Genomic DNA, 26361 nt, shown 5'->3' with positions numbered 1-26361 from the left:
CCCCCAGCCTCTCTCCCTCTTCCCCCCCAGCCTCTCTCCCTCTTCCCCCCAGCCTCTCTCCCTCTTCCCCCCCCAGCCTCCCCTCTTCCCCCCCCCAGCCTCTCTCCCTCTTCCCCCCCCCAGCCTCTCTCCCTCTTCCCCCCCCCAGCCTCTCTCCCTCTTCCCCCCCCCAGCCTCTCTCCCTCTTCCCCCCCCAGCCTCTCTCCCTCTTCCCCCCCCAGCCTCTCTCCCTCTTCCCCCCCCCAGCCTCTCTCCCTCTTCCCCCCCCCAGCCTCTCTCCCTCTTTCCCCCCCCCAGCCTCTCTCCCTCTTCCCCCCCCCAGCCTCTCTCCCTCTTCCCCCCCCCCAGCCTCTCTCCCTCTTCCCCCCCCAGCCTCTCTCCCTCTTCCCCCCCCCAGCCTCTCTCCCTCTTCCCCCCCCCAGCCTCTCTTCAGCCTCTCGGTCCCTCTTCCCCCCCCCAGGCCTCTCTCCCTCTTCCCCCCCCCCAGCCTCTCTCCCTCTTCCCCCCCCCAGCCTCTCTCCCTCTTCCCCCCCCCCCAGCCTCTCTCCCTCTTCCCTCTTCCCCCCCCCAGCCTCTCTCCCTCTTCCCCCCCCAGCCTCTCTCCCTCTTCCCCCCCCCAGCCTCTCTCCCTCTTCCCCCCCCCAGCCTCTCTCCCTCTTCCCCCCCCCAGCCTCTCTCCCTCTTCCCCCCCCAGCCTCTCTCCCTCTTCCCCCCCCAGCCTCTCTCCCTCTTCCCCCCAGCCTCTCTCCCTCTTCCCCCCAGCCTCTCTCCCTCTTCCCCCCAGCCTCTCTCCCTCTTCCCCCCAGCCTCTCTCCCTCTTCCCCCCAGCCTCTCTCCCTCTTCCCCCCAGCCTCTCTCCCTCTTCCCCCCAGCCTCTCTCCCTCTTCCCCCCAGCCTCTCTCCCTCTTCCCCCCAGCCTCTCTCCCTCTTCCCCCCAGCCTCTCTCCCTCTTCCCCCCAGCCTCTCTCCCTCTTCCCCCCAGCCTCTCTCCCTCTTCCCCCCAGCCTCTCTCCCTCTTCCCCCCAGCCTCTCTCCCTCTTCCCCCCAGCCTCTCTCCCTCTTCCCCCCAGCCTCTCTCCCTCTTCCCCCCAGCCTCTCTCCCTCTTCCCCCCAGCCTCTCTCCCTCTTCCCCCCAGCCTCTCTCCCTCTTCCCCCCAGCCTCTCTCCCTCTTCCCCCCAGCCTCTCTCCCTCTTCCCCCCAGCCTCTCTCCCTCTTCCCCCCAGCCTCTCTCCCTCTTCCCCCCAGCCTCTCTGTCTCTTCCCCCCAGCCTCTCTGTCTCTTCCCCCCAGCCTCTCTGTCTCTTCCCCCCAGCCTCTCTGTCTCTTCCCCCCAGCCTCTCTGTCTCTTCCCCCCAGCCTCTCTGTCTCTTCCCCCCAGCCTCTCTGTCTCTTCCCCCCAGCCTCTCTGTCTCTTCCCCCCAGCCTCTCTGTCTCTTCCCCCCAGCCTCTCTGTCTCTTCCCCCCAGCCTCTCTGTCTCTTCCCCCCAGCCTCTCTGTCTCTTCCCCCCAGCCTCTCTGTCTCTTCCCCCCAGCCTCTCTCTTCTCCCCTCCACCCCTCCCCCCCCCGGCTCTCTCTTCTTCTCTCTCCCCCCCCCCCGGCTCTCTCTTCTTCTCTTCCCCCCCCCCCCTCCCCCCAGCCTCTCTCTCACCCCCAGCCTCTTTCTCTCTCCCCCCAGCGCCTCTCTCCTCCCCGGCCCCCCACCCCGGAAAAAACATAGAAACATTAAAAATGGTGGTACAGGAGTAGGCCGCTCGGCCCTTCGAGCCTGCACCACCATTCAATAAGAAGATCATGGCTGATCATTCACCTCTGTACCCCTTTCCTGCTTTCTCTCCATACCCCTTGATCCCTTTAGCTGTAAGGGCCATATCTAACTCCCTCTAATATCTAATGAACTGTCATCAACAACTCTCTGCGGTAGAGAATTCCACAGGTTCACCACTCTCTGAGTGAAGAACTTTCTCCTCATCTCGTTCCTAAATTGGTTACCCCTTATCCTTAGACTGTGACCCATGGTTCTGGACTTCCCCAACATTGGGAACATTCTTCCTGCCTCTAACCTGTCCAGTCCCATCAGAATCTTATATGTTTCTATGAGATCCCCTCTCATTCTTCTAAACTCCAGTGTATAAAGGCCCAGTCGATACAGTCTCTCCTTATATGACAGTCCTGCCATTCCGGGAATCAGTCTGGTGAACCTTCACTGCACTCCCTCAATAGCAAGAACGTCCTTCCTCAGATTAGGCGCACTGGATACAGCAAAGGCTTTGGTCCCCGACAACATCTCGGCTGTCGTGCTGTAGACTTGTGCTCCAGAACTAGCCGCGCCTCTAGCCAAGTTGTTCCAGTACAGCTACAACACTGGCATCTACCCGACAATGTGCAAAACTGCCCAGGTATGTCCTGTCCACAAAAAGCAGAACAAATCCAATCTGGCCAATTACTGCTTCATCTGCCTAAGCTCGGACATCAGCCAAGTGATGGAAGGGGTCATTGACAGTGCTATCTAGCAGCATTTACTCACCAATAACCTGATCATCACCAGGACCACTTGGCTCCAGACCTCATTACAACCTTGGTTGAGACATGGACAAAATAGCTAAATTCCAGAGGTGAGGTGAGAGCGACTGCCCTTGACATCAAGGCAGCATATGACCGAGTGTGGCATCAAGGAACCCCAATAAAATTGAAGTCAAGGGAATCGGGGTGGCGGAGCGGGGGACACGCCCCACTGGCTGGAGTCATACCGAGCACACAGGAAGCTGGTTGTGGTGGTTGGAGGCCTCAGGATATCGCTGCAGGGGTTCCTCAGGGCAGTGTTCTCGGCCCAACCATCTTCAGCTGCTTCATCAATGACCCTTCCCTCCATCATAAGGTCAGAGGTGGGGATGTTCGCCAATAATTGCACAGAGTTCAGTTCCATTTGTAACTCTTCAAATAATGGAGCAGTCCGTGCCCACATGCAGCAAGGTCTGGGCGACATTCAGGTTTCGGCTGATAAATGGCGTGTAATATTTGCGCCACACAAGTGCCAGGCAATCTCCAATAAGTGAGAGTCTAACCACCGCCCCTTGACATTCAGGGGCATTACCATCACCGAATCCCCCACCATCTACATCCTGGGGGTCACCACTGACCAGAAACTTAACTGGACCAGCCACATAAATACTGTGGCTACAAGAGCAGGTCAGAGGCTGGGTATTCTGCTGAAAGTATCCCACTTCCTGACTCCCCAAAGCCTTTCCACCATCCGAGACAAAGCAGTCTGCTTGATTGGTGCCCCATCCACCACCTGAAACATTCACACTCTCCGCCATCAGCCCAGCGTGTCTGCAGTATGCACCATGCGTGTCAGCAGTGGCTCAGTTGGTGACACTCTCACCGCTGAGTCAGAAAGTTGTCAAGACCCACACCAGAGACTTGAGCACAATATCTAGGCTGACACTCCAGTGCAGTACTGAGGGAGCGCTGCACTGCCGGAGGTGCCATCTTTCGATGAGACGTTAAACCGAGCCCGTGTCTGCTCTCCCAGTAGGACGCAAAAGATCCTTTGGCACTATTTCAAAGAAGTTCAGGGGAGTTAACCCCAGTGTCCTGGCCAGTATTTATCCCTCAATCATCATCGCTAAAAACATTATCTGGTCATTATCACATTGCTGTTTGTGGGAGCTTGCTGTGCGCAGATTGGCTGCCCATTTCCCACATTACAACAAATTTAATTGACTGTAAAGCACTTTGGGATGTCTGGTGGGTTTTTTTTATTTCAAAATATATACTTTATTCATGTAAAAATGTGCACGGTACATTGGAAGGCAGTTCAGTACGTTTGGATGCGGTCAGCAATTCCATACAATACATTTGGATGCTGACGGCAGTTCTGTTCAGTACATTTGCTTGCTTTACATTTAAGGGTATAATTGAGTACAATTGTAATACAGTCATCAAATTACGTTACATGTACAGTACACAGAATGGGTGAGGGTACAGTTACATTTCTTTACAACATACATTACTAAAGAGTTGCTGAACTTGCATTATACATGGCACTGTACAGGTGTTTTCAGATTATGGTGCTCTATGTATACAAAGGTTTACGAGTACAGCCCGAGGGGGGTTTTATACTGATTCCAGCCCCTGGGTTTACCGTGGCGGAAGGGCCTTAAACTGAGGCTCTTCCCCACCGTGCCTTTGCGGCGACTGCACCAATTTGGGATGTCTGGTGGTTGTGAAAGGTGTTATATAAATGCAAGTCTTTTCATCTACAAGATGCACTGCAGCAACTCGCCAAGGCTTCTTTGGCAGCACCTCCCAAACCCACAACCTCCACCACCGAGAAGGACAAGGGCAGCAGGCGCGTGGGAACACCACCACCTGCAAATTAAGGATGGGCATTAAATGCTGGCCTTCCCAGCAATGCCCACATATTGTGAATTATTTTTTTTAAAGGAAATGCAAAATACCTTTGTGCTGAGATGTAAATTAAAGTTCCATCTAGTGTAACATTTACATAATCCTGAGGAAATGAATGGCTGACTCATTCTCAGTGACTCATTTTGCAGGTATTTCTGACCTCTGAGCATTCCTGTCCATTGCCGTGTCTCACCGTATAAACCCTTGTGCTCCAGTTATGTATGTTGGTGTGTTTACAGTGACTGCATTCTCTTTGTGCTACATTGAAGACTGGAATCACCTAGCCTGGGGCTGGGAGGGCCGAGAGGGGCGAGTGGGGGAGGGGCAGGGGGTCGGGGTGCAAGTAGGGGAGGGGCGGGGGACTGTGGGTGCGAGTGGGAGAGAGGCGGCGGGGGGGCAGGGGAGAGTGGGGGAGGGGCGGGGGCACGAGTGGGGGAGGGTCAGGGGGTCAGGGTGCAAGTGGGGGAGGGGCCGGTGGGTGCGAGTGGGAGAGGGACAGGGGGGCAGGGGAGAGTGGGGGAGGGGCGGGGGGCACGAGTGGGGGAGGGGCAGGGGGTCAGGGTGCAAGTGGGGGAGGGGCCGGTGGGTGCGAGTGGGAGAGAGGCGGGGGGCAGGGGAGGGACGGGGGGGGGGCAGGGGAGAGTGGGGGAGGGGCGGGGGGGGCGAGTGGGGGAGGGGCAGGAGGTCAGGGTGCAAGTGGCGGAGGGCCGGTGGGTGCGAGTGGGAGAGAGACGGGGGGTGGGGGAGGGGCGGGGGGCACGAGTGGGGGAGGGGTGGGGGGTGCGAGTGGGAGAGGGACGGGGGGGGTGCGAGGGAGGGAGGGTCAGGGAGTGCGAGTGGGGGAGGGGCGGGGGGTTGGGGGTACGAGTGGGGGAGGGGCGGGGAGTGCGAGTGGGAGGGGCAGTGGGGTCGGGGGTGCGAGTGGGGGAGGGGCGGGAGGGTCAGGGGGTAACAGTACGTCTGGAAATGATCAAAGGGGAAAAATCCAAAGGAAGTGGCTGGAGGTTGTGATTGTGAGATCAGCAGTGTGTGTTCGCACGGTAGCTCAGCCTGTTTACTGTGCCAGGAGGGAGCAGCTCTCATTAAACAATGACCAATTTTATTCCCAAGGGCCCAGTCTCCTTTTTATGAGGGGGCGAGTGAATCATTAATGGATTTAGAGTATGAATGAGCTTCCGTGTAAATATATAGCATTTAATTTGAGTTGCTCTTTCTGTTTAATCTACAGTGCTGTTTATCTCTCCCCGTGCTAACTAACCGACAGGAGTTTAATGGTTAGATCAACGCAGGTCTGCGTGACCAGTGAAACAGCCTTTTGCTATTCTGCCCCCTCTCCCCTCTCCCCTCTCCCCTCTCCCCTCTCCCCTCTCCCCTCTCCCCTCTCCCCTCTCCCCTCTCCCCTCTCCCCTCTCCCCTCTCCCCTCTCCCCTCTCCCCTCTCCCCTCTCCCCTCTCCCCTCTCCCCTCTCCCCTCTCCCCTCTCCCCTCTCCATTTCCTTGACATTCAACGGCATTACCATCGCCGAATCCTCCACCATCCACAGCCTGGGGGTCACCATTGACCAGAAACTTACGGAACCAGCCACATAAATACTGTGGCTACAAGAGCAGGTCAGAGGCTGAGTATTTTGCGGCGAGTGTATCACCTCCTGACTCCCCAAAGCCTTTCCACCATCTACAAGACACAAGTCAGGAGTGTGATGGAATATGATATGCCCTTACTATACAGTATAAATGCACACGAGGCCCATACTTGAGAGAAGGTCACTCTGACCATGTTACCTTTATTACCAAGACCTCAAGTGATGAAGGTGGGTGGAGCTTCCCCTTTTATACCTGAAAGTCCAGGTTACGAGTGTCTCCCAACAAGTTCACCCCCTTGTGGTCAGTGTTCTTAAGGTGTACAACTTAGGTCAGCTTATACACGGGTAACAATGATAGCTGAATACATGACATCACCTCCCCCTCCAAATTCTTATTGGGATCACAGGTTGAGTCTCTCTGGTGGTTTACGCTCCCTTGTCGAGCGCCTGAGTTGGGGCTCCGGTTGTTGGGCGCTGGCCTGAGTGTCTGCTGTTTGCGGTGCCTCAGGCCTGTCTGGACTGTCCACAGTGACTGGGCTCTCCTCCCTTTGGTTCCGGTGTTCGGTCACCTGTGGAGGAGTTCTTCCTCTGCTTCTATGGGGTTGTTGAACCTCCTTTTTGTTTGATCCACGTCTTTGCGGCAGATTTGTCCATTGGTAAGTTTAACTATCAGAATCCTAATCCCCTCTTTAGCAATCACAGTGCCTGCGAGCCATTTGGGCCCTGCAGCGTAGTTGAGCACAAAGACAGGGTCATTGACAACAATACATCGCGCCCTCGCATTCCTGTCATGGTAGTCACATTGTGACCGGCGCCTGCTCTCAACAATTTCTTTCATGGCAGGGTGTATAAGGGATAACCTGGTTTTGAGCGTCCTTTTCATTAGCAGCTCTGCGGGTGGAACCCTTGTGAGCGAGTGTGGTCGGGATCTATTGGCCAACAGAAGTGTGTTTGGGATCTATTGGCTTTGTAGGGAACCCCCTTGGATTCTGAGCATCCCCTGTTTGATTATCTGCACTGCTCGTTCCGCCTGGCCGTTTGAGGCTGGCTTGAACGGTGCTGTTCTGACATGGTTGATACCATTTCCTTCCATGAAGTCCTGGAATTCAATGCTTGTAAAGCATGGGCCATTGTCGCTGACCAAGACATCCGGTAGACCATGGGCGGCGAACATTGCCCGTAGATTTCTACCGTGGCAGAGGATGTGCTTGAATTGAGAATGTCACACTCGATCCATTTGGAATAGGCGTCTACTACAACCAAAAACATTTTTCCCATGAAAGGATCTGCGTAGTCCACATGGATGCGTGACCATGGCTTGGCAGGCCAGGGGCTAAGGGGGCTTCCCTGTGCACATTGCCCAGCTGGGCGCACGTGTTGCACCTGCACACACACAGTTCCAGGCCTGCATCGATCCCTGGCCACCAAATGTGTGACCTGGCAATTGCCTTCATCATGACAATGCCTGGGTGCTCATTGTGGAGTTCTCTGATGAACACCTCTCTGCCCATCTGGGGCATGATTACTTGGTTTCCCCATAGTAGGCAATTGGCCTGAATCAAGAGTTCATCCTTGTGCCTGTGAAATGGTTTAAATTCCTCAGGGCATGCCCCGTACGTGGCTGCCCAGTCCCCATTCAGGACACATTTCTTGACTAAAGACAGTATCGGGTCTCTATTTGTCCAGACTTTGATCTGACGGGCTGTCACGGGTGAGCCTTCGCTTTCGAAAGCTTCAACAGCCATGACCATCTCAGCAGCATGCTTGGTTGCCCCCTCGGTGGTGGCTAGTGGGAGCCTGCTGAGTGCATCGGCGCAGTTTTCAGTGCCCGGTCTGTGCCGAATTGTGTAGTCATAGGCGGCTAACGTGAGTGCCCACCTCTGTATGCAGGCCGATGCATTCGTATTTATGGCTTTGTTGTCGGCCAAAAGGGACGTTAGGGGTTTGTGATCTGTCTCCAGCTCAAATTTCCTGCCAAACAGGTACTGGTACATTTTTTTTTTACTGCATATACACATGCTAGCGCTCCCTTTTCTACCATCCCGTAGCCCCTTTCTGCCTGGGACAGACGTCTGGAGGCATAAGCTACCGGCTGTAACTGACCCTTGGCATTGACATGCTGTAACACACACCCGACCCCATAGGACGACGCATCGCACGTTAAAACAAGTTTCTTACACGGGTCATATAACGTTAACAGTTTGTTGGAGCATAACAAATCGCGTGCTCCATCAAAAGCCCTTTCCATGCTGTCCCCCCAGACCCAATCGCGACCTTTGCGTAGGAGCACGTGTAGCAGCTCTAACAGCGTGCTCAATTTGGGAAGAAAGTTACCAAAATAGTTCAGGAGCCCCAGGAACGAACGCAGCTCCGTTGTGTTACGGGGTCTGGGTGCTCTCTGGATCGCTTCCGTTTTGGACGCAGTAGGTCTGATCCCGCCTGCTGCTACCCTCCTCCCCAGGAATTCTACCTCTGGAGCTAAGATGATGCACTTCCCCTTTTTCAGTCGCAGCCCTACCCGGTCCAGTCTGTGTAGCACCTCCTCCAGGTTGTGGAGGTGTTCTTCAGTATCACGACCCGTGATGAAGATGTCGTCTTGAAAAACCGTCCCTGGAATCGACTTGAGGAGGCTTTCCATATTTCGCTGAAAGATCGCAGCGGCCGAACGAATCCCGAACAGACATCTGTTATACTCAAACAATCCCTTGTGTGTCGTGAGGGTCAGCTTCTTCGACTCACTCGCCAGCTCCTGGGTCATGTAAGCTGAGGTCAGGTCCAATTTTGAATCACGTTTTCCACCGGATAGCGTCGCAAAGAGATCCTCCGCTCTCGGCAGCGGGTACTGGTCTTAGAGTGACACCCGATTGATGGTGGCCTTGTAATCGCCACATATCCTGACCGACCCATCCGCCTTGAGCACCGGCACGACCGGGCTCGCCCAGACACTGAATTAGACTGGCGAGATGATGCCTTCCCTCAGCAGGCGGTCCAATTCGCCTTCTATCTTTTCCCGCATCACGTACGGCACCGCTCTGGCCTTGTGGTGTACTGGCTTGGCATCCAGGTTTATGTGAATCACTACCTTGGTCCCCATGAATGTGCCGATGCCGTGTTGAAATAATGAGTCAAATTTGTCCAGGACCTGTGAGAAATGATACTCGCTCCACAGAAGAAATTGCATTGACATCGCCCCATTTCCAGTTCATGACAGCAAGCCAACTCCTCCCCAGTAGTGCGGGACCGTCCCCCGGGACAACCCAGAGTGGCAACCTGTTCTCCGAATCTTTGTGGGTCACGACTACCGTGGCACTGCCTAGCACCGGAATGATCTCCTTTGTATATGTCCGTAGCTGTGCGTCAATCGGCAATTTTGGCCTTCTGGCCTTGGACACCCACAACCTTTCGAACTGTTTGATACTCATCAGGGACTGGCTGGCCCCCGTGTCTAGCTCCATTAATACTGGGATGCCATTGAGGAGCACTTTCATCATTATTGGTGGCGTCCTGGTGTATGAACTGTACATGGTGCTCCACATGAACTCGCTGAACCTCAGCTTCCAGCGATTTCCCCCAGTGTCCATTTGGCCTCGTAGGGCTTACATCGGGCCCGTCCTCCTTGTACATCAACCTGGCTGCAGGCTTCCTGCACATACGCGCCAAGTGACCGCTGACGTTGCAGTTTCTGCAGGTGTATTGCTGATACCTGCAAGCTCTGGCTGGGTGTTTGCCTCCACACCTCCAGCATGAGCTGGAGGCCCCGTTGTTGGAACCAAAAGGTCCATTACCAGTCGTTCGTCTCTGACTGTCTCTGAAACTGTCCTTAAGCGCATCATTAACAGGTGTTGATGGCCCCATTACTGGCCGCATTGTCCATTGCGATGGCATGAATCGCCATTCAACTAGCCATTGTCTCTGTTGAATTCCCCCTTTGGGTTCGACTACATGCTGGGGCATGTCATAGCCCTTGTCTGCCTAGAGAACTGTGTGCCGTGTTAACAATGTTGACTCCCTGGTCGTTTGCCGTATTTGAGCCAAGATTTTTGTCATACATCATTCTGGTCTCTTCCTCCCCTGAGATAAATGTCTGGGCTATCAAAGCTGCCGTTTCCAGGGTCAAGTCTTTGGTCTCAATCAGTTTCCTGAAAACCCCAGCGTGCCCGATGCCCTCAATAAAAAAAAGTCTCGCAGCATCTCCGCTCTGCATGCATCTGGGAACTTACATAGGCTCGCCAGTCGCCGGAGGTCTGCCACGAAGTCTGGAGTGCTTTCCCCTTCTCGCCGCCGGTGAGTGTAAAACCGGTGTCTCACCATGTGCATGCTGCTCGCTGGTTTAAAGTGTTCCCCGATCAACTTACTGAGCTCTTCGAACAGCTTGTCCGCCGGCTTCTCTGGCGCTAGAAGGTCCTTCATCAGGGAGTACGTCCTGGATCCACAAACCGTCAGGAGATGTGCCCTGTGTTTGTCGGCCGAATCCTGTCCCAACCATTGCTTAGTGACGAAATTTTGCTGTTGTCTTTCAATAAAGTCGTCCTAATCATCATCTCTTCTGTGCTGCTAGTGGCCATGCTCGCGTGGTTTAAGTCCCAGTTTCTCGTCGTCACTGATATGTCCTTACGATACAGTATAATTGCACACGAGGACCATACTTGAGCGAAGGTCACTCTGTGACCAGTTACCTTTATTACCAAGACCTCAAGTGATGAGGGTGGGTGGAGCTTCCCCTTTTATACCTGAAAGTCCAGGTTAGGTGTGTCTCCCACAAGTTCACCCCCGTGTGGTCAGTGTTCTCAAGGTGTACAACTTAGGTCAGTTTATACATGGGTTTATACGATAGTTGAATACATGACAGAATACTTTCCACTTGCCTGGATGAGTGCAGTTCCAACAACACCATCCAGGAAAGGCAGTCTGCTGGATCGGCACCCTATTCACTCCCTCCCCCACCGGCGCACTGTGGCCGCAGTGTGCCCCATCTACAAGATGCACTGCAGCAACTCGCCAAGGTTTTTCGACAGCACCTCCCAAACCCGCGACCTCTACTGCCTAGGTGGACAAGGGCAGCAGGCGCATGGGAACACCACCACCTGCAAGTTCCCCTCCAAGTCACACACCATCCTGACCTGGAAATATATCGGCCGTTCCTTCATCGTTGCTGGGTCACAATCCTGGAGCTCCCTCCCTCACAGCACTGTGGGAGCACCTTCACCACACGGACTGCAATAGTTCAAGAAGGCAGCTCACTGCCACCTTCACAAGGGCAATTAGGGACAGGCAAATGCCGGCCTTGCCAGCGATGCCCACATCCCATGAATGAATAAATTAAAGAAAATTGCGCAAGGTCCTTTGTTTTTCTGTAATTTCCCATCTTATACCCGTGTCCTGCACCTTTTATATTCTTACACTGATTCTAATTATGCTGTGATCAATGTTCCCTTCCGCTCCCCACCCCCCATAGTTTTAGGTTATCTATTTGCTCCTCTTTACCTCGAACCAGATCAATTACAGCATATGAGGCCACTTCGGCCATTGTGCCTGTGTGAAAGAGCTGTCCCTTTCGTCCCATTCCCTTCCTCTTTCCCCATATAATCTTTTACATTTTTCTTTTCTCTTCATAAAAAGAACTCCTCCCTCCCCTTCATATTTTGGTGATGATCGTCGGGCTGCCCTCTCGTATAACGTTCAAACCGAGAAAGCTGACCAAGGCTGCCGCAAATTCGCAGCAACCCAAGGAAAGCTGCTGGCTCGATAATGAAGCTGGGGATGCACTGGGAGCACAGTGGGGCAGGGCAGGAGCTGGTGATAATTTAAGATGCAGATATATGTAACTCTCAGCCACAGGGAAAGTGCAGTCTGCAGCATCGGTGAAGTTAGAAATTACAGGAGGGGAGAGATTTCTTTTCTTGGGGAATTGCACTCAGAAAATTTTGACCTTTGATGCTTTATTTGGTGCATTCTGAGGCGTCCTGTAATTATGTCTTTCGAGCCAACAATAGCTTCTCTTGGTAAAGGTCAGATAGATTTAATGCGTGAATGTACATCTGGGGGAACTTGGAAAAAGTCAGAACAAGTCGTTTTATTGAAAATGACCCATGGCAATCATAAAGAAAGGAAAGTCCAGAAAAATCAGCAGTTCGAGAGCAGGCACAGGGAGATCTCCAATCAACCAGACTGACTGCCTTGTTTTTGGGAATGCCAGTATTCAGGATGGGCAATACATGCCAGCGATGCCCACATCAAGTGAGCGACAAAATAAAAAACAAATCCCTTATACTTGTATTGATTTATTAATAATTGGTCCCCATTCATGTTGGCCTCTAGTATAGTTGGTGTGGGATCCTTCTCTGGTTACTCCACAGGAACAATGGTACACCCCTACATTATTGACTGTAATCAGGTTCTGTGACTCTCACAAATGACCCATTGGCTCATATTACACATGTTGCGTTTATATAGCACCTTTAACATCGTAAAAGGTCACAAGTGTTATCAGGCAAAATTTGTCACCGAGCCGTATAAGGAAATATTAGGATCGATGAGGTAGGTTTTAAGGAGGAAAGTGAGAGATTTCGGGAGGGAATTCCAAGGAGCGATGAAAATCAGGGATGCGCAAGAGGCCAGAATTGGAGGAGCGCAGAGATCTCGGAGGGGTGTAGGGCTGGAGGATTACAGAGATAGGGAGGGGTTTGAAGACAAGGATGAGAATTTTCAAATTGAGGCATTGCGAGACTGGGAACCAATGTAGGTCAGGAGAACAGGGGGTGATGGGTGAGCGAGACATGTCACAACAGTGCACTGTAGTAAGGTTCCAACTATGGGAACCTCATCGTGATTTGTTTATATTGAGCTCATCACCATTTCTACCACACTCGATATTTCCAAACCCTGGTAATTCCCCCCAGTGTCCTCTGAGAAATACTCAGTAACTCCAGTGATAGCATTCACACCAGAGCACAGTGTGTTCTGCCAGGCGGTTCTTAAAAAAAAAAAGGGTGATAATTACTTAAATTACTAAAAATTTATATCGAGGCTGCGGGTTGGGCCAAGGAGGAGAAAGATACACAAAATATTTTTTTTAAAAAAACATAAAATAAAAAAATCATAACATTCTCAGGACCTTTTTCACTTCAGTCACTATTTTTAAATTCTCTTGTAATGAGTTAAAAAACCAATGACTGACCCTTTTCTTGCAGGGCTACTCACCGACCGCCCAGCCCTGCTGATTCTCGTGGGCGGTTTGTTTTCCAACATACCTACAGGTCACCGCTGAGCCAAATACTGCGCCAGGGCGATCCATGGCCAGTGGTCCGCTCCCCAGCGGGACTTCGAAACTGCCGGTGGAACCAACTGGGCAATTTCTTGCCGACCTGGTTCTCGCCCAAAACGGCCAAAACCACCGAGAAACCGGGCGGAGAAGCACGGGAAACTCTAGCCCTTCCTCTGTATCCACTCTATCAAAACTTTTCATCATTTTAAAGACCTCTATTAGGTCAAGAGAAAAGAGACCCACACTGTCCATCCTTTCCTAGTACGTCTACCCTCACATTTCTGGTATCATCCTTGTAAATCTTCTCTGCACCCTCTATCCTTTTTATAATATGGCGTCCGGAACTGTACGCAGTGCTCTGTGTGGTCTAACCAAGGTTCAATACAGGTTTAGCATAACTTCCCTACTTTTCAATTCTATACCTCGAGAAATAAACCCTGGTACTTGGTTTGCTTTTTCTATAGCTTTGCTAACCTGTGCCGTAACGTTTAGTGATTTGTGGATTTGTATCCGAGATCCCTTTGTTCCTCTACCCCACCCAGACTCGCATCCTCCCAGTAATAAGTGACCTCCCTATTCTTCCTACCAAAATATAATACCATACATTTATCTCTGTTGAACTTCATTTGCCAATTATATGCCCATTCTGCAAGTTTATTAATGTCCCCCTGTAATTTGTTGCAGTCCCCCTCAGTATTGACTATCCCCCAATTTGGTGTCATCCGCAAATTTAGAAATTGTGTTTTTGATTCCAAAGTCTAAATCGTTGAAGTAACTTGTGAACAGAAGTGGTCCCAGCACTGATCCTTGTGGAACACCACGACCCATCTTCTGCCCCTGTGGATAGCTGCCCTTTACCCGACTCTCTGCTTTCTGTCTTGAAGCCAGCTAGCGATCCATTCTGCTCCTTGTCCCCTGACTCCGCATTCTCTGACCTTGTTCATCAGTCTATTATGGGGTACCTTATCGAAGGCCTTTTGAAAATCTAGATAAATTACATCTACTGCATTCCCCTTGTCTACTCTCTCTGTTACCTCTTCAAAAAATTCAATGAGGTTGGTCAAGCAAGTCTTTCCCTTTTGAAATCCATGCTGACTATTTGTTATTATATTTTTGGTTTCGAGATGTTCTTCTATTTTCTTCTTTAGCAGGGATTCCATTATTTGTCCTACCACCGATGTTAAGCTGACTGGTCTATAATTCCCTGGGCATGTTCTATCCCCCTTCTGTTAGCTATCCACCAGTCCTCTGGCACTACACCTTTTTCTAATGAATTATTAAATATGTGTAGTAATGCCTCTGCTATCTCTTCCCTAGATTCTTTTAAAATGCATGGATACAATCCATCCTGACCAGGGGTTTTATCCTCTTTGAGTTTGATTAGTTTATTTAATATATCACTTATTTTTTATTTTAAATGCACTTATCTCATTACTGATCTCATCATCCAATGCCATGTCCACCTGTTCTGTCTCCCTGGTAAATACTGAAGCAAAATAATGATTTAATATTTCTGCCATCTCTCTATCGTTACCTGTGGTGTTATCACAGCAACTGACAACATGACAGGTGCTCTCAGACACACAACCACGGCCCCATTTGCCATCTCAAATGGAGTGAAACAAGGTTGTGTACTCGCTCCCGTTCTGTTCAACCTATTCTTTACCTGCGTCTTGAACTATGCCATAAAAGACTTGGAGTTTGGGGTTTACCTGAAATATCGATTCGATGGTTCACTCCGCCGCCTTGCTACAAAGACCAAAGTACGGAAACGACTCATCCTAGAGGCACTTTTTGCTGACGACTGCGCCCTTATGGCACACCAGGAGAGTGACTGACAATTCATACTCAGCAAATTTGCTGAGGCAACAGAATTGTTTGGCCTAACCATCAGCCTTAGTAAAACCGAGGTTCTCTATCAGCCTGCCCCTGGCACCACAGCACCTGCTCCCACAGTCTTCATCGGCAGTATACAACTAAAGTCAGTGGACAGCTTCAAGTATCTTGGCAGCACCATATCAAGTGACTGGTCCTTGGACAAGGAGATTGATGCAAGGATCTGTAAAGCCAGCCAGGCACTTGGTCGCTTGGGCACTAAGGTGTTGAGTCACCACCACATCCGACTGTCAACTAAACTGTTGGTGTATAGAGCAGTCGTTCTCTCATCTCTCCTTTCTGGATGTGAGACCTGGACACCTGACAGGCGTCACATCAAAAAGTTGGAAGCTTTCCATATGCGCCGTCTCAGATCGATACTCCACATACGCTGGCAAGACCGGGTGTCAAACTTTGAGGTTCTGGAGAGAGCACAATCAACTAGCATCGAGGTGATGATCAGGTGAGCCCAGTTCCGGTGGGCTGGACATGTCATCCGCATGGATGAGTCAAGGATCCCTCGTCAGCTTCTTCACGGCGAGCTCTGTGAAGGTCAAAGACACCAGGGGCGCCCCCGCAAGCGCTACAAAGATTGCATCAAGGCTAACCTCCAGTACTGTGGCATCCGACCAAAGGACCTGGAGAATACAGCAGCTAATAAAATCCAGTGGCGAACCCTCACGAGGACTGCCTGCCAGACCTTCGAGGAAAGACGATGTCAACGCCTGTGGGACACTAGAGATAGACGACATCAGGTGGCAGTACTGTCAGCATCAGGCACATCGAACTTCCCTTGTCCGACATGCAAGAGACTATGTGCATCCAGAATTGGCCTATACAGCCACTTGAAGACGCATGCCATTGATGGTTAGCACAACAACATCTTTGTTGGATACGACAGACCACCAAGATCCTGTCTATCCCTTCATGGCCCTATTCCCATCCCAACCTTCCTTTTTTTGTTATCGATGTACTTGTAAAATATTGTACTATTTTATTTTATGTCCCTTGATAATTTCATTTCATAGTTCCTCTTTGCCTAATTGTTTTTTTGACTTCTCTCCCAATCTCTTCATATTCTCCCTCATCATGCACTCCCCTGCTGTCTATGTACTGAATGTATGCCTCTTTCCTTACCCTCAATTGTTCCCTGATGGCTTTATTTATCCATGGTGTCTTATTAGTGTTTAGTTTGTTCTTTTAGCGGAATATATTGTTCCTGCACTCTGTTGAACACCATTTTAAATGTTTCCCATTGCTGTTCTACATCGGTTTATGCCAATATTGTCGCCCATTTTATTTTCCCAAGTTCTATTTTCAGCCCCTCAAAATCAACTTTTCTCTAATCTATTACCCTGGTTTTTGTCATACTTATGTCCTTCTCAATTATCATCTTAAAGCGTATTGTATTATGGCCACTATTGCCTAGATGTTCCCCTACTTTTACTTCTCTTTTCTGCTCTGGTTCATTCCCCATTACCAGATCCAATAGCAAATCCTCCCCTGTTAGGCTTTTTATATATTGGATTCGAAAGGAGTCCTGTACACATTGTAGGAACTCCATTCCCTCATCCCTTTTACTTACCTCTTCTGTCCAATTAATATCGGGGTAGTTGATTTTTCTGTAGCCATGTCTCAGTAATTCTTACTATGTCTGGTTCCTCGCAACGCATGATTGCCTCCAGCTTCGCTGATTTATTACGGACACTGTGTGCATTGTTGTACAGACAGTTTAACTCATTTTTAATAGGATTTCCACTCAATTTATGTTTAACCATCTTTTTAGACTCCTGTTCTATAACTCTATTTATTCCCTTGCCATCAATGTTCTCCCTTACTTTATTCGTTCCTATGCTGTCTTTTCCTGTTTTGCTTATATTTAGGATGGTTCCGTTTCTTGTAGATCCCACCCCCCATCTTACTAGTTTAAAACCTCTGCCTCGAGTTTGTACCTCCTGCCGAGACATTTGCTGGAATCAGACCAAGAGCTGAAGGGGCCCCTAAATTAGCCGTTACACACCTGACCTGGGGGGGGCGCGACCGAAAATGTTCACGCTAAATTTTGGAAACCATTGCGCATGCTCTGAAATCCGATTCATATCCTGGGAAAAGCCGAGTCTTAAAGGCGCGGTAAGGTAAGTTTGCACATGTGCAGCTCCACCTCCTCAATGCCTTGAGAGCGGGAAAATGGAGGAGCAGGGAGCAGGTGCAAGTCGTGCTTGTATTTTGTAGACTTATTGCTGGCTGCTGAGTCTCCACTGATTAGTGGGCTGTGTCCAAGCTATGGGTGGAAGGATGGTGGTAATACACTCGCAGATCTTATCGTCTGTTGTGCTGCTCACCGTGCCCCTCATAACTGCCCTCCTTGGCTTAGAGATGTGGGTCTCTTTGGGGTACAGATGGCTCCCATGATGTCTGGTACAGAAGGTTGGGCTAAAGTCAACCCTCTGGTTGACTCTGTAATCTGATACCTGAGCTGGCAGCTACTCCAGGGCAGTGGTAATGATTGAGCAGGTAACCTGACTCACGAATGGGACGTGGAACCGGCACTGGGAGCTTGGGTTCCCCCCACTCATTCCAGATAACGATTCCACCCGGTGGCCTAGTGAGTACGGTCAGCGCTAGTTGCTTCCCACGGCTTTGTACTACTAAGCTGTTGAACTTTAGCCAGTTGAACGGCAACAGTTATCCTGGCACAGGCTTGGAACATGCGAACAATGACGGACAGGTAAAGACCCATCCAGCCTGTCCCACACAATTGCGATACCATGTGTATCACAACATATACACTCCACCCCACCCGGAACCATGTGATCTCCTGGGAGAGGTAAAAACACAGATAAAAAAAAACCCAGGCTATTTGATGAAAATCTGGGAAATTCCTCTCCGACCCAGCTAGATGATTGAAACTAGCCTAGGCGATCACTCTAGCCCTGAATTCCCTGAAGTACCTACCTTGTGTAAGAGATGCTCTCCACCCCAGCCAGAAACAGGTCCAGCTCTCGCTTGAAGGAATTTAGTGACTCAGCATTGACCACATGTGACAGCAGCCTGATCCAGAGGTCCACTATTCTCTGGGAAAAGAACCATCTCCTGACATCAAACCTAAATCTTACCTTGTACAACTTGAAATTGTAAAATTGTGGCCTCTGGTCCTCCCTAACCTATTTAATTGAAACAGACTGTCAACAGGAACACCGTCTATAAATCTTCATTATCTTACAAACCTCAATCAGATCACCTCTAAATCTACACCTCTAAAGTATGTCCAACTCTTTTTTAGTCTATTTTGATAAACTAAGATGCTTTAGACTGGGAATTAGTCTAGTGGTCCTCTGCACCCTTTCCAAAGCCTCAGTATCACCTTCCATGTAAGACCAAAGCTGGACACAATATTCCAAGTGCGGCCTGACCAAGGTCTTGTACAAGGACAGCAGCGTCTGCCTCGTCCTGTACTCAATTGTCCTATGGATACACCCCAACACCCGATTCACTCCAGCCATCACTATACGGGATTGCTCATATACCTTTAAAGATGTATGCACTAGAATGCCCAGCTCTCTTTCTATCTCCATCTCCACCTTTAATGCTTTTCCCTGAAGGGTGTAGGGATGTTGAACATTCACCCTGCCCACATACATAACACTGCACTTATCTAAGTTGTACATCATTTGCCAGTCAGGAGCTCAATCTCTCAACACAGTAAGATCTGCCTACAGCAGCTGAGCATTGCCTACAGTCCTAACACTTGCATAGATCCGAGTATCATCTGCCATTTGCAGATCGTGTCACCGACACCTACATCCAGATCATTCGTAAAAATAGTGAAGAGCAACAATCCCAAGACTGATCCCTGCAGGACACCACTGGTGACCGGTCTTCAAACAGATCCAGATCCAAATCCATCTACAACTGCTCTTTGCCCAATTGCCAACCTCTGGTCTGTATGCTACTGTGCCTGGGCTCAGTGGCTGTGTCCTTCAGGGAGACAGCATTGGGAAAACAGGAACTGTCCATCTGGATTTATCAATAGCTTCTGTTGGAGTCTCTTAAACCTGACGATGAGTTAGGGTTAGGGTGTGTTGGACAGCCAATCACTTAGAACCAAATCTTTGTATTATCGGAGTGACCTGTCTATCTCCTGTGGTCTGACTGACTGTCCCGGTTCTCTGTTCTGCAGGTTCTGGGGGTGCTGCTGTGGATTGTCTGCTGGTCAGACCTCTTCTATTCCTTGGATGAAGTGCTGAATGAAAAAGCACGGGCACTCGCGTATTTCATCAGCCCTTTGCTGCTGGGAGTCACCATGGTGAGCAGAGCATTAACAGACTGCATGTTGCTACACGGTCGGGTGTTTGCAATTCACAGCGCTGATTCATTATACTTAACGAAAATAGCAACACAGACATTTGGGGAAGAGCCTCATTCTCCAGGCCACGCCCCCTCCCCCTCCAGGCCACGCCCCCCACTCCCCATTTGGACCACGTTCTCCCCCCCCCACCCCCCCCATCCCTCTGGACCACGTTGCCCCTCCCCCTACCAGCCATGTCCTCCTCACCCCGCCTCCGGACCACGCTCCCTCCCCCCCAGACCACGCCACCCCTCCGGACCACGGCCCTGGCCATGCCACCCCCACTCCTCCCCAGGGCCACGCCGCCCCCTCCCACTCTGGACCACGCCCCCCTCCCACTCTGGACCACGCCCCCTTCCCCCCCCTGGAGCACGCCCCCTCCCCCCCTGGAGCACGCCCCCTCTCCCCCTGGAGCACGCCCCCTCCCCCCCCTGGAGCGCGCCCCCTCCCCCCCCTGGAGCGCGCCCCCTCCCCCCCCTGGAGCGCGCCCCCTCCCCCCCCTGGAGCGCGCCCCCTCCCCCCCCTGGAGCGCGCCCCCTCCCCCCCCTGGAGCGCGCCCCCTCCCCCCCCTGGAGCGCGCCCCCTCCCCCCCCCTGGAGCGCGCCCCCTCCCCCCCCTGGAGCGCGCCCCCTTCCCCCCCCTGGACCGCGCCCCCTCCCCCCCCCTGGACCGCGCCCCCTCCCCCCCCGGACCGCGCCCCCTCCCCCCCCGGACCGCGCCCCCTCCCCCCCCTGGACCGCGCCCCCTCCCCCCCCCTGGACCGCACCCCCTCCCCCCCCTGGACCGCGCCCCCTCCCCCCCTGGACCGCGCACCCCCTCCCCCTCCGGACCACACCTCCCCCCCCCTCCCCCTCCGGACTACGTCCCCGGCCACGCCACCCCCCCTCCCCAAGGCCACGCCACGCTCCTCAGTGGCCCGACAGGTTATGGATCTGGCCGCACCAGTAATCATGATATTGTAAAGCGGGATTGCACAGTGCGAGCTCGTACATTTGCCTGGATTGTCGGGGGATCGTCTCAAGCCAGGGGCAGCGGTCACTCTGTGCCATGGCCAAGATACCTGACCAACTGGCTAGATGGGCTGCGAAGCAACAGCGGCGTGAGAGAGAGTCCTAAAGAGCAGGAAGAAATTATCCCTTGCTATCAAAGTGTTGGGGTGGCGGGGGAGTCAGCTGTTTGTCCTGCCTTCACTTCGTTCTCTCCCCTGGTCCGTTCCTGCCACTGCCCCCCTGACCAGCTGCGAATGGCCTGAAGTCCAGCACGGCTTGTTACCCATGTCCCATCGATTTATTTACTCCCTTGCCTTCATACACACACACACACACACACACACACACACACACACACCTCAATGTCCTCTGGGGCAGGAAACCTGCTGTCCTTACCCAGTCTGGGCCTACATGTGTCTCCAGTCCTACACCAATGTTGTTGACTCGTAACTGCCCTCTGAAGTGGCTCAACAAACACCGTTGTATTAAACCGTTGCCAGTGGTTACGAAAGCAGCCCACCAGCTCCTTCTCAGGGCGACTATGAATGGGCAATAAATGCCGACCTTGCCAGCGACATCCACATCCCGAGAATGAATATAAAAATAAAATGCCAGGTGAGACGAGGTAACTCCACATGGCATGGGATGGGGTTGGAGTTACCCAGTCTGCATAGGTCGGATCCACACTGGGTGACGCACTGCGAGGTTATGCTGCGGAGCGCGATGAGATCTGGCGGGGGGAGGCCTGGCCATTTCTAACACTTGTCTTCCTTGTGACTTCAGTTGCTCGCGACCTTTCTGATCCAGTACGAGAGGCTGCGGGGCCTCCAGTCCTCTGGAATGCTGTTCTTCTTCTGGCTGATCGCATTGCTTTGCGCTGTGATACCATTCAGGTCGAATATTCTGCTGGCACTCGGTGAGGTAAGCACTCGTTGTGCGATGTGTCCCCATGTACATTCACTGGGGTAACTGCTACATTAGGCAAACGTTAGCTCAGTGCACTCCATATAGCGCTGAAGGGATAGAGGCCACTGACTTGGGATGGGGCAGACAGGAGAATAGTGGATTTCTGGAATTTTTCTCAATTTCCTTTGTGAATATTTATATGAAAAGTTCCTGCCGGAGACTGAATGGGCAGGTGGAGTTATAGGGGAGAGTGTACTTGGGCTGTGGGAGGAGATTGAATGGGTGGGGAGAGTGATAGGGGAGAGTGTCCATGGGCTGTGGGAGGGGATTGAATGGGTGGGGAGAGTGATAGGGGAGAGTGTACATGGGCTGTGGGAGAGGATTGAATGGGTGGGTAGGGGGATAGGGGAGAGTGTCCATGGGCTGTGGGAGGGGATTGAATGGGTGGGGAGAGTGATAGGGGAGAGTGTACATGGGCTGTGGGAGAGGATTGAATGGGTGGGTAGGGGGATAGGGGAGAGTGTACATGGGCTGTGGGAGGGGATTGAATGGATAGGTAGGGGAGAGTGTACATGGACTCTGGGAGGAGATTGAATGGGTGGGGAGAGTGTACATGGGCTGTGGGAGGGGATTGAATGGGTGGATAGGGGGATAGGGGAGAGTGTACATGGACTGTGGGAGGGGATTGAATGGGTGGGTAGGGGAGAGTGTACATGGACTCTGGGAGAGTGGAGCTCATGGGCTGAGTGACCCATCTCATTTCATGCACTATCATGTTCCAGCTCCAATGGGCAGGCTCTGTTTGGAGTGATGGTGCCTTCTGGTCGGCTTGTCACTGGGGCCTGAGATTCTCCGACTGCTGATAGCCTACAGGCCAGTGCAGGAATGTGTAGGGTGGTTCTGCCTTAGCTGAACAAGCAGTGGGGAACCGTGTAGCTGGTACCTGGTTTTAGCCAGTTATATTCAGCATCATATGCGGCCTTGAGGGAGGGGGGGAGGGGGTCTTTAGACCTGACTGTTCCCAACCTATGGCCGAGATGTGTGTGTAGGCTTGGGTTAGTAGGGAGTGCCCCTGAAGGGAGTGAGTGTGCAAACCTGTACCTGTGTGGGATTATCTGTGTGGCTTGGTTTGAAGACTTTGAGCAATGATGATGGGTTTCAGAGAGCGAGACAACCGCTTCTGTCCTGAGGTGTGAATGAATCTTTGAATAATTTCTCCTCTCTGTGTTTTTTCCCCAGGGTGGAGTATCTGATGTCTTCCGACTCACCACGTTCTACATTTACTTTGTCTTAGTTCTGATTCAGTTCTTTCTCTGTTGCTTCAGTGAGCCTCCTCCGTACTTCTGCAGGACGTCACCAGATGCAGTGAGTCCAGCTGCTGCCGACCTTGCAGTGCTAAAGTTTCAGCATCTTCACATCTCTGACCTTCATGGTCTTGGCGGCTCCAGTTTCTTTCGGAAACCAGAAAATTCCTGAGCCATGTCAACGGTACCAGCCACGGCTCAGTGGGTACCACGTTCACCTCTGAGCCAGAAGGTCGTGGGTTCAAGTCCCACTCCCGTGACTTGAGCACATAATCCAGCCCCCTCAGGTGGACACAGGAGATCCCACGGCACTATTTCAAAAAAGACCAGCGGAGCTCCCCTCTGGTCTCCTGGCCAATATTTATCCCTCGACCAACATCACTACAACCATTCAATTGGCGATTTGTTGCGGCCTTGAGGGAGGGAGGAGAGGGGGTCTTTAGACCTGACTTTCCCAACCTATGGCCGAGGTGTGTATGTAGGCTTGGGTTAGCAGGGAGTGCCCCTGATCATTGTTGCATAGCACAAATTGGCTGCCGCCTTTCCGACACTACAGCCGTGACCACACTTCGAGAGCACTACTGGCTGTGAAACGCTTTGGGACGCCTTGAGGTTGTGAAATGCGCTACAGAAATGCAAGTTCTTTTCAGGAATCACTCCAAATTGCAATTGAAATGGTGGTGTGTGACAGAATGCGGGGTTTGATCCTGACTGAGCAGCGGTGTAAAACATGTAAAGCGGACCTGCTGAGTCGCTGCCACCTGTTTCTCTCCGTCACACGATGAAGATTCACCCTGTGGTGTGTTGACCCAGGCAGTAAAGGCTTTGGTTCCCATCTCTCCTTGTTCAGAAGGAACCTAGAACCAGGAGCAGGCCATTCAGCCCCTTGAACCTGCTCCCCCATTCAATCTGATTGTGGCTGATCTGTATCCAAACTCCAGGATTTCGCTCTCCTGGGAGCACATCACCATGTTTTAAAAAATTCAAATTGACTGGCGTTTTACAGCTTGTTCAGACATTTTAGATTTGCAAATGCAAACCCGATCTAAAACCAAAATTGCTGCAAAACACTCAGCAGCATCTGTGAAGAAACAGAGTTAATGTTTCAGGTCAATTTCGTCAGAACTGGAAAAAGGGTTTTGATCGAGTAGATTGGGAGAAACTGATTCCACGGGCAGGAGGGTCGGTGAGCAGAGCTCACAGATTTCAGATAATCAGTAAAAGAACCAGAGGCGAAGTGCAGAGACATTTTCTGTCAGAGTTGTGATCTGGAATGTGTTGCCTGAAGGCACATTCAATGATAACTTTCAAAAGGGAAATTGCATAAATAATTGAAAGGAAAATACTGAGTTGCAATGAGGAAAGAGCGGGGGGAGTAGGACTAATGGGATAGTAATAACAATGGGCCGGATGGCCTCCTATGCTGTCAGATTCTATGATCAGACACAGACACAACATGGATTCATGAAGGGGAAATCATGTTTAACTAATTTACTGGAATTCTTTGAGGATATGATGAGCATGGTGGATAGCGGTGTACCGATGGATGTGGTGTATTTAGATTTTCAAAAGGCATTCGATAAGGTGCCACACAAAAGGTTACTGCAGAAGATAAAGGTACGCGGAGTCAGAGGAAATGTATTAGCATGGATCGAGAATTGGCTGGCGAACAGAAAGCAGAGAGTCGGGATAAATGGGTCCTTTTCGGGTTGGAAATCGGTGGTTAGTGGTGTGCCACAGGGATCGGTGCTGGGACAACTGTTTACAATATACATAGATGACCTGGAAGAGGGGACAGAGTGTAGTGTAACAAAATTTGCAGATGACACAAAGATTAGTGGGAAAGCGGGTTGTGTAGAGGACACAGAGAGGCTGCAAAGAGATTTAGATAGGTTAAGCGAATGGGCTAAGTTTTGGCAGATGGAAGACAATGTCAGAAAGCGTGAGGTCATCCACCTTGGGGAAAAAAAACAAAAAAAGGGAATACTATTTGAATGGGGAGAAATTACAACATGCTGCGGTGTAGAGGGACCTGGGGGTCCTTGTGCATGAATCCCAAAAAGTTAGTTTGCAGGTGCAGCAGGTAATCAGGAAGGCGAATGGAATGTTGGCCTTCATTGCGAGAGGGATGGAGTACAAAAGCAGGGAGGTCCTTCTGCAACTATAGGGTATTGGTGAGGCCGCACCTGGAGTACTGCATGCAGTTTTGGTCACCTTACTTAAGGAAGGACATACTAGCTTTGGAGGGGGTACAGAGACGATTCACTAGGTTGATTCCGGAGATGAGGGGGTTACCTTATGATGATAGATTGAGTAGACTGGGTCTTTACTCGTTGGAGTTCAGAAGGATGAGGGGTGATCTTATAGAAACATTTAAAATAATGAAAGGGATAGACAAGATAGAGGCAGAAAGGTTGTTTCCACTGGTCGGGGAGACTAGAACCAGGGGGCACAGCCTCAAAATACGGGGGAGCCAATTTAAAACCGAGTTGAGAAGGAATTTCTTCTCCCAGAGGGTTGTGAATCTGTGGAATTCTCTGCCCAAGGAAGCAGTTGAGGCTAGCTCATTGAATGTATTCAAATCACAGATAGATAGATTTTTAACCAATAAGGGAATTAAGGGTTATGGGGAGCGGGCGGGTAAGTGGAGCTGAGTCCACGGCCAGATCAGCCATGATCTTGTTGAATGGCGGAGCAGGCTCGAGGGGCTAGATGGCCTACTCCTGTTCCTAATTCTTATGTTCTTATGTTATGATTATAACCGAGAGGAGGTGAAAGCGATCGATTGAAGGTTTGACCAATGCTGCTTTTATTTACCACAGAATCCCTGCCCTGAAGCGAATGCTGGATTCCTCTCAAGGTTGACGTTCTGGTGGTTTACTGCGTGAGTCGTTTGCTCCTCATTTCTTCAGCAGTCAAACTAACCTCATAAAAAGCTGTATTTATTTCCCCTCCAGTTCCTGTACACAGAAACATAGAAAATAGGTGCAGGAGTCGGCCATTCGGCCCTTTGAGCCTGCACCACCATTCAATAAGATCATGGCTGATCATTCCCTCAGTACCCCTTTCCTGCTTTCTCTCCATACCCCTTGATCCCCTTAGCCATAAGGGCCATATCTAACTCCCTCTTGAATATATCCAATGAACTGGCATCAACAACTCTCTGCGGTAGAGAATTCCACAGGTTAACAACTCTCTGAGTGAAGAAGTTTCTCCTCATCTCAGTTCTTAATGGCTTACCCCTTATCCTAAGACTGTGTCCCCTGGTTCTGGACTTCCCCAACATCGGGAACATTCTTCCTGCATCTAACCTGTCCAGTCCCGTCGGAATCTTATATATTTCTATGAGATCCCTTCTCATCCTTCTAAACTCCAGTGAATACAGGCCAAATCAATCCAGTCTCTCCTCCTATGGCAGTCCTGCCATCCCGGGAATCAGTCTGGTGAACCTTCGCTGCACTCCCTCAATAGCAAGAATGTCCTTCCTCAGATTAGGAGACCAAAACTGAACACAATATTCCGGGTGAGGCCTCACTTAAGGCCCTGTACAACTGCAGTAAGATCTCCCTGCTCCTATATTCAAATCCTCTAGCTATGAAGGCCAACATACCATTTGCCTTCTTCACCGCCTGCTGTACCTGTGCCAACTTTCAATGACTGATGAACCATGACACCCAGGTCT

General features: G+C 51.2%; 1 protein-coding gene across 1 annotated transcript in view; it reads left to right on the top strand.

The window, feature by feature from the left end:
* Window positions 1-25756, top strand: part of LOC139256024 (ATP-binding cassette sub-family C member 3) — an 81239-nt gene extending 55483 nt beyond the window's left edge. The window contains exons 3-6 of the mRNA XM_070874099.1: window positions 19313-19438; window positions 21253-21390; window positions 22615-22740; window positions 25502-25756. Of these exons, the coding sequence (XP_070730200.1) occupies window positions 19313-19438; window positions 21253-21390; window positions 22615-22740; window positions 25502-25567 (456 nt within the window). The 3' untranslated portion in view covers window positions 25568-25756. The remainder of the gene's footprint in view (window positions 1-19312; window positions 19439-21252; window positions 21391-22614; window positions 22741-25501) is intronic.
* Window positions 25757-26361: the final 605 nt, after the last annotated feature.

This window comes from Pristiophorus japonicus, unplaced genomic scaffold (assembly GCF_044704955.1).
Source record: "Pristiophorus japonicus isolate sPriJap1 unplaced genomic scaffold, sPriJap1.hap1 HAP1_SCAFFOLD_678, whole genome shotgun sequence".
Taxonomy (NCBI): domain Eukaryota; kingdom Metazoa; phylum Chordata; class Chondrichthyes; family Pristiophoridae; genus Pristiophorus; species Pristiophorus japonicus.
Note: the sequence above shows the minus strand (reverse complement) of the source record. Positions and strands in the feature narration are given on the sequence as shown.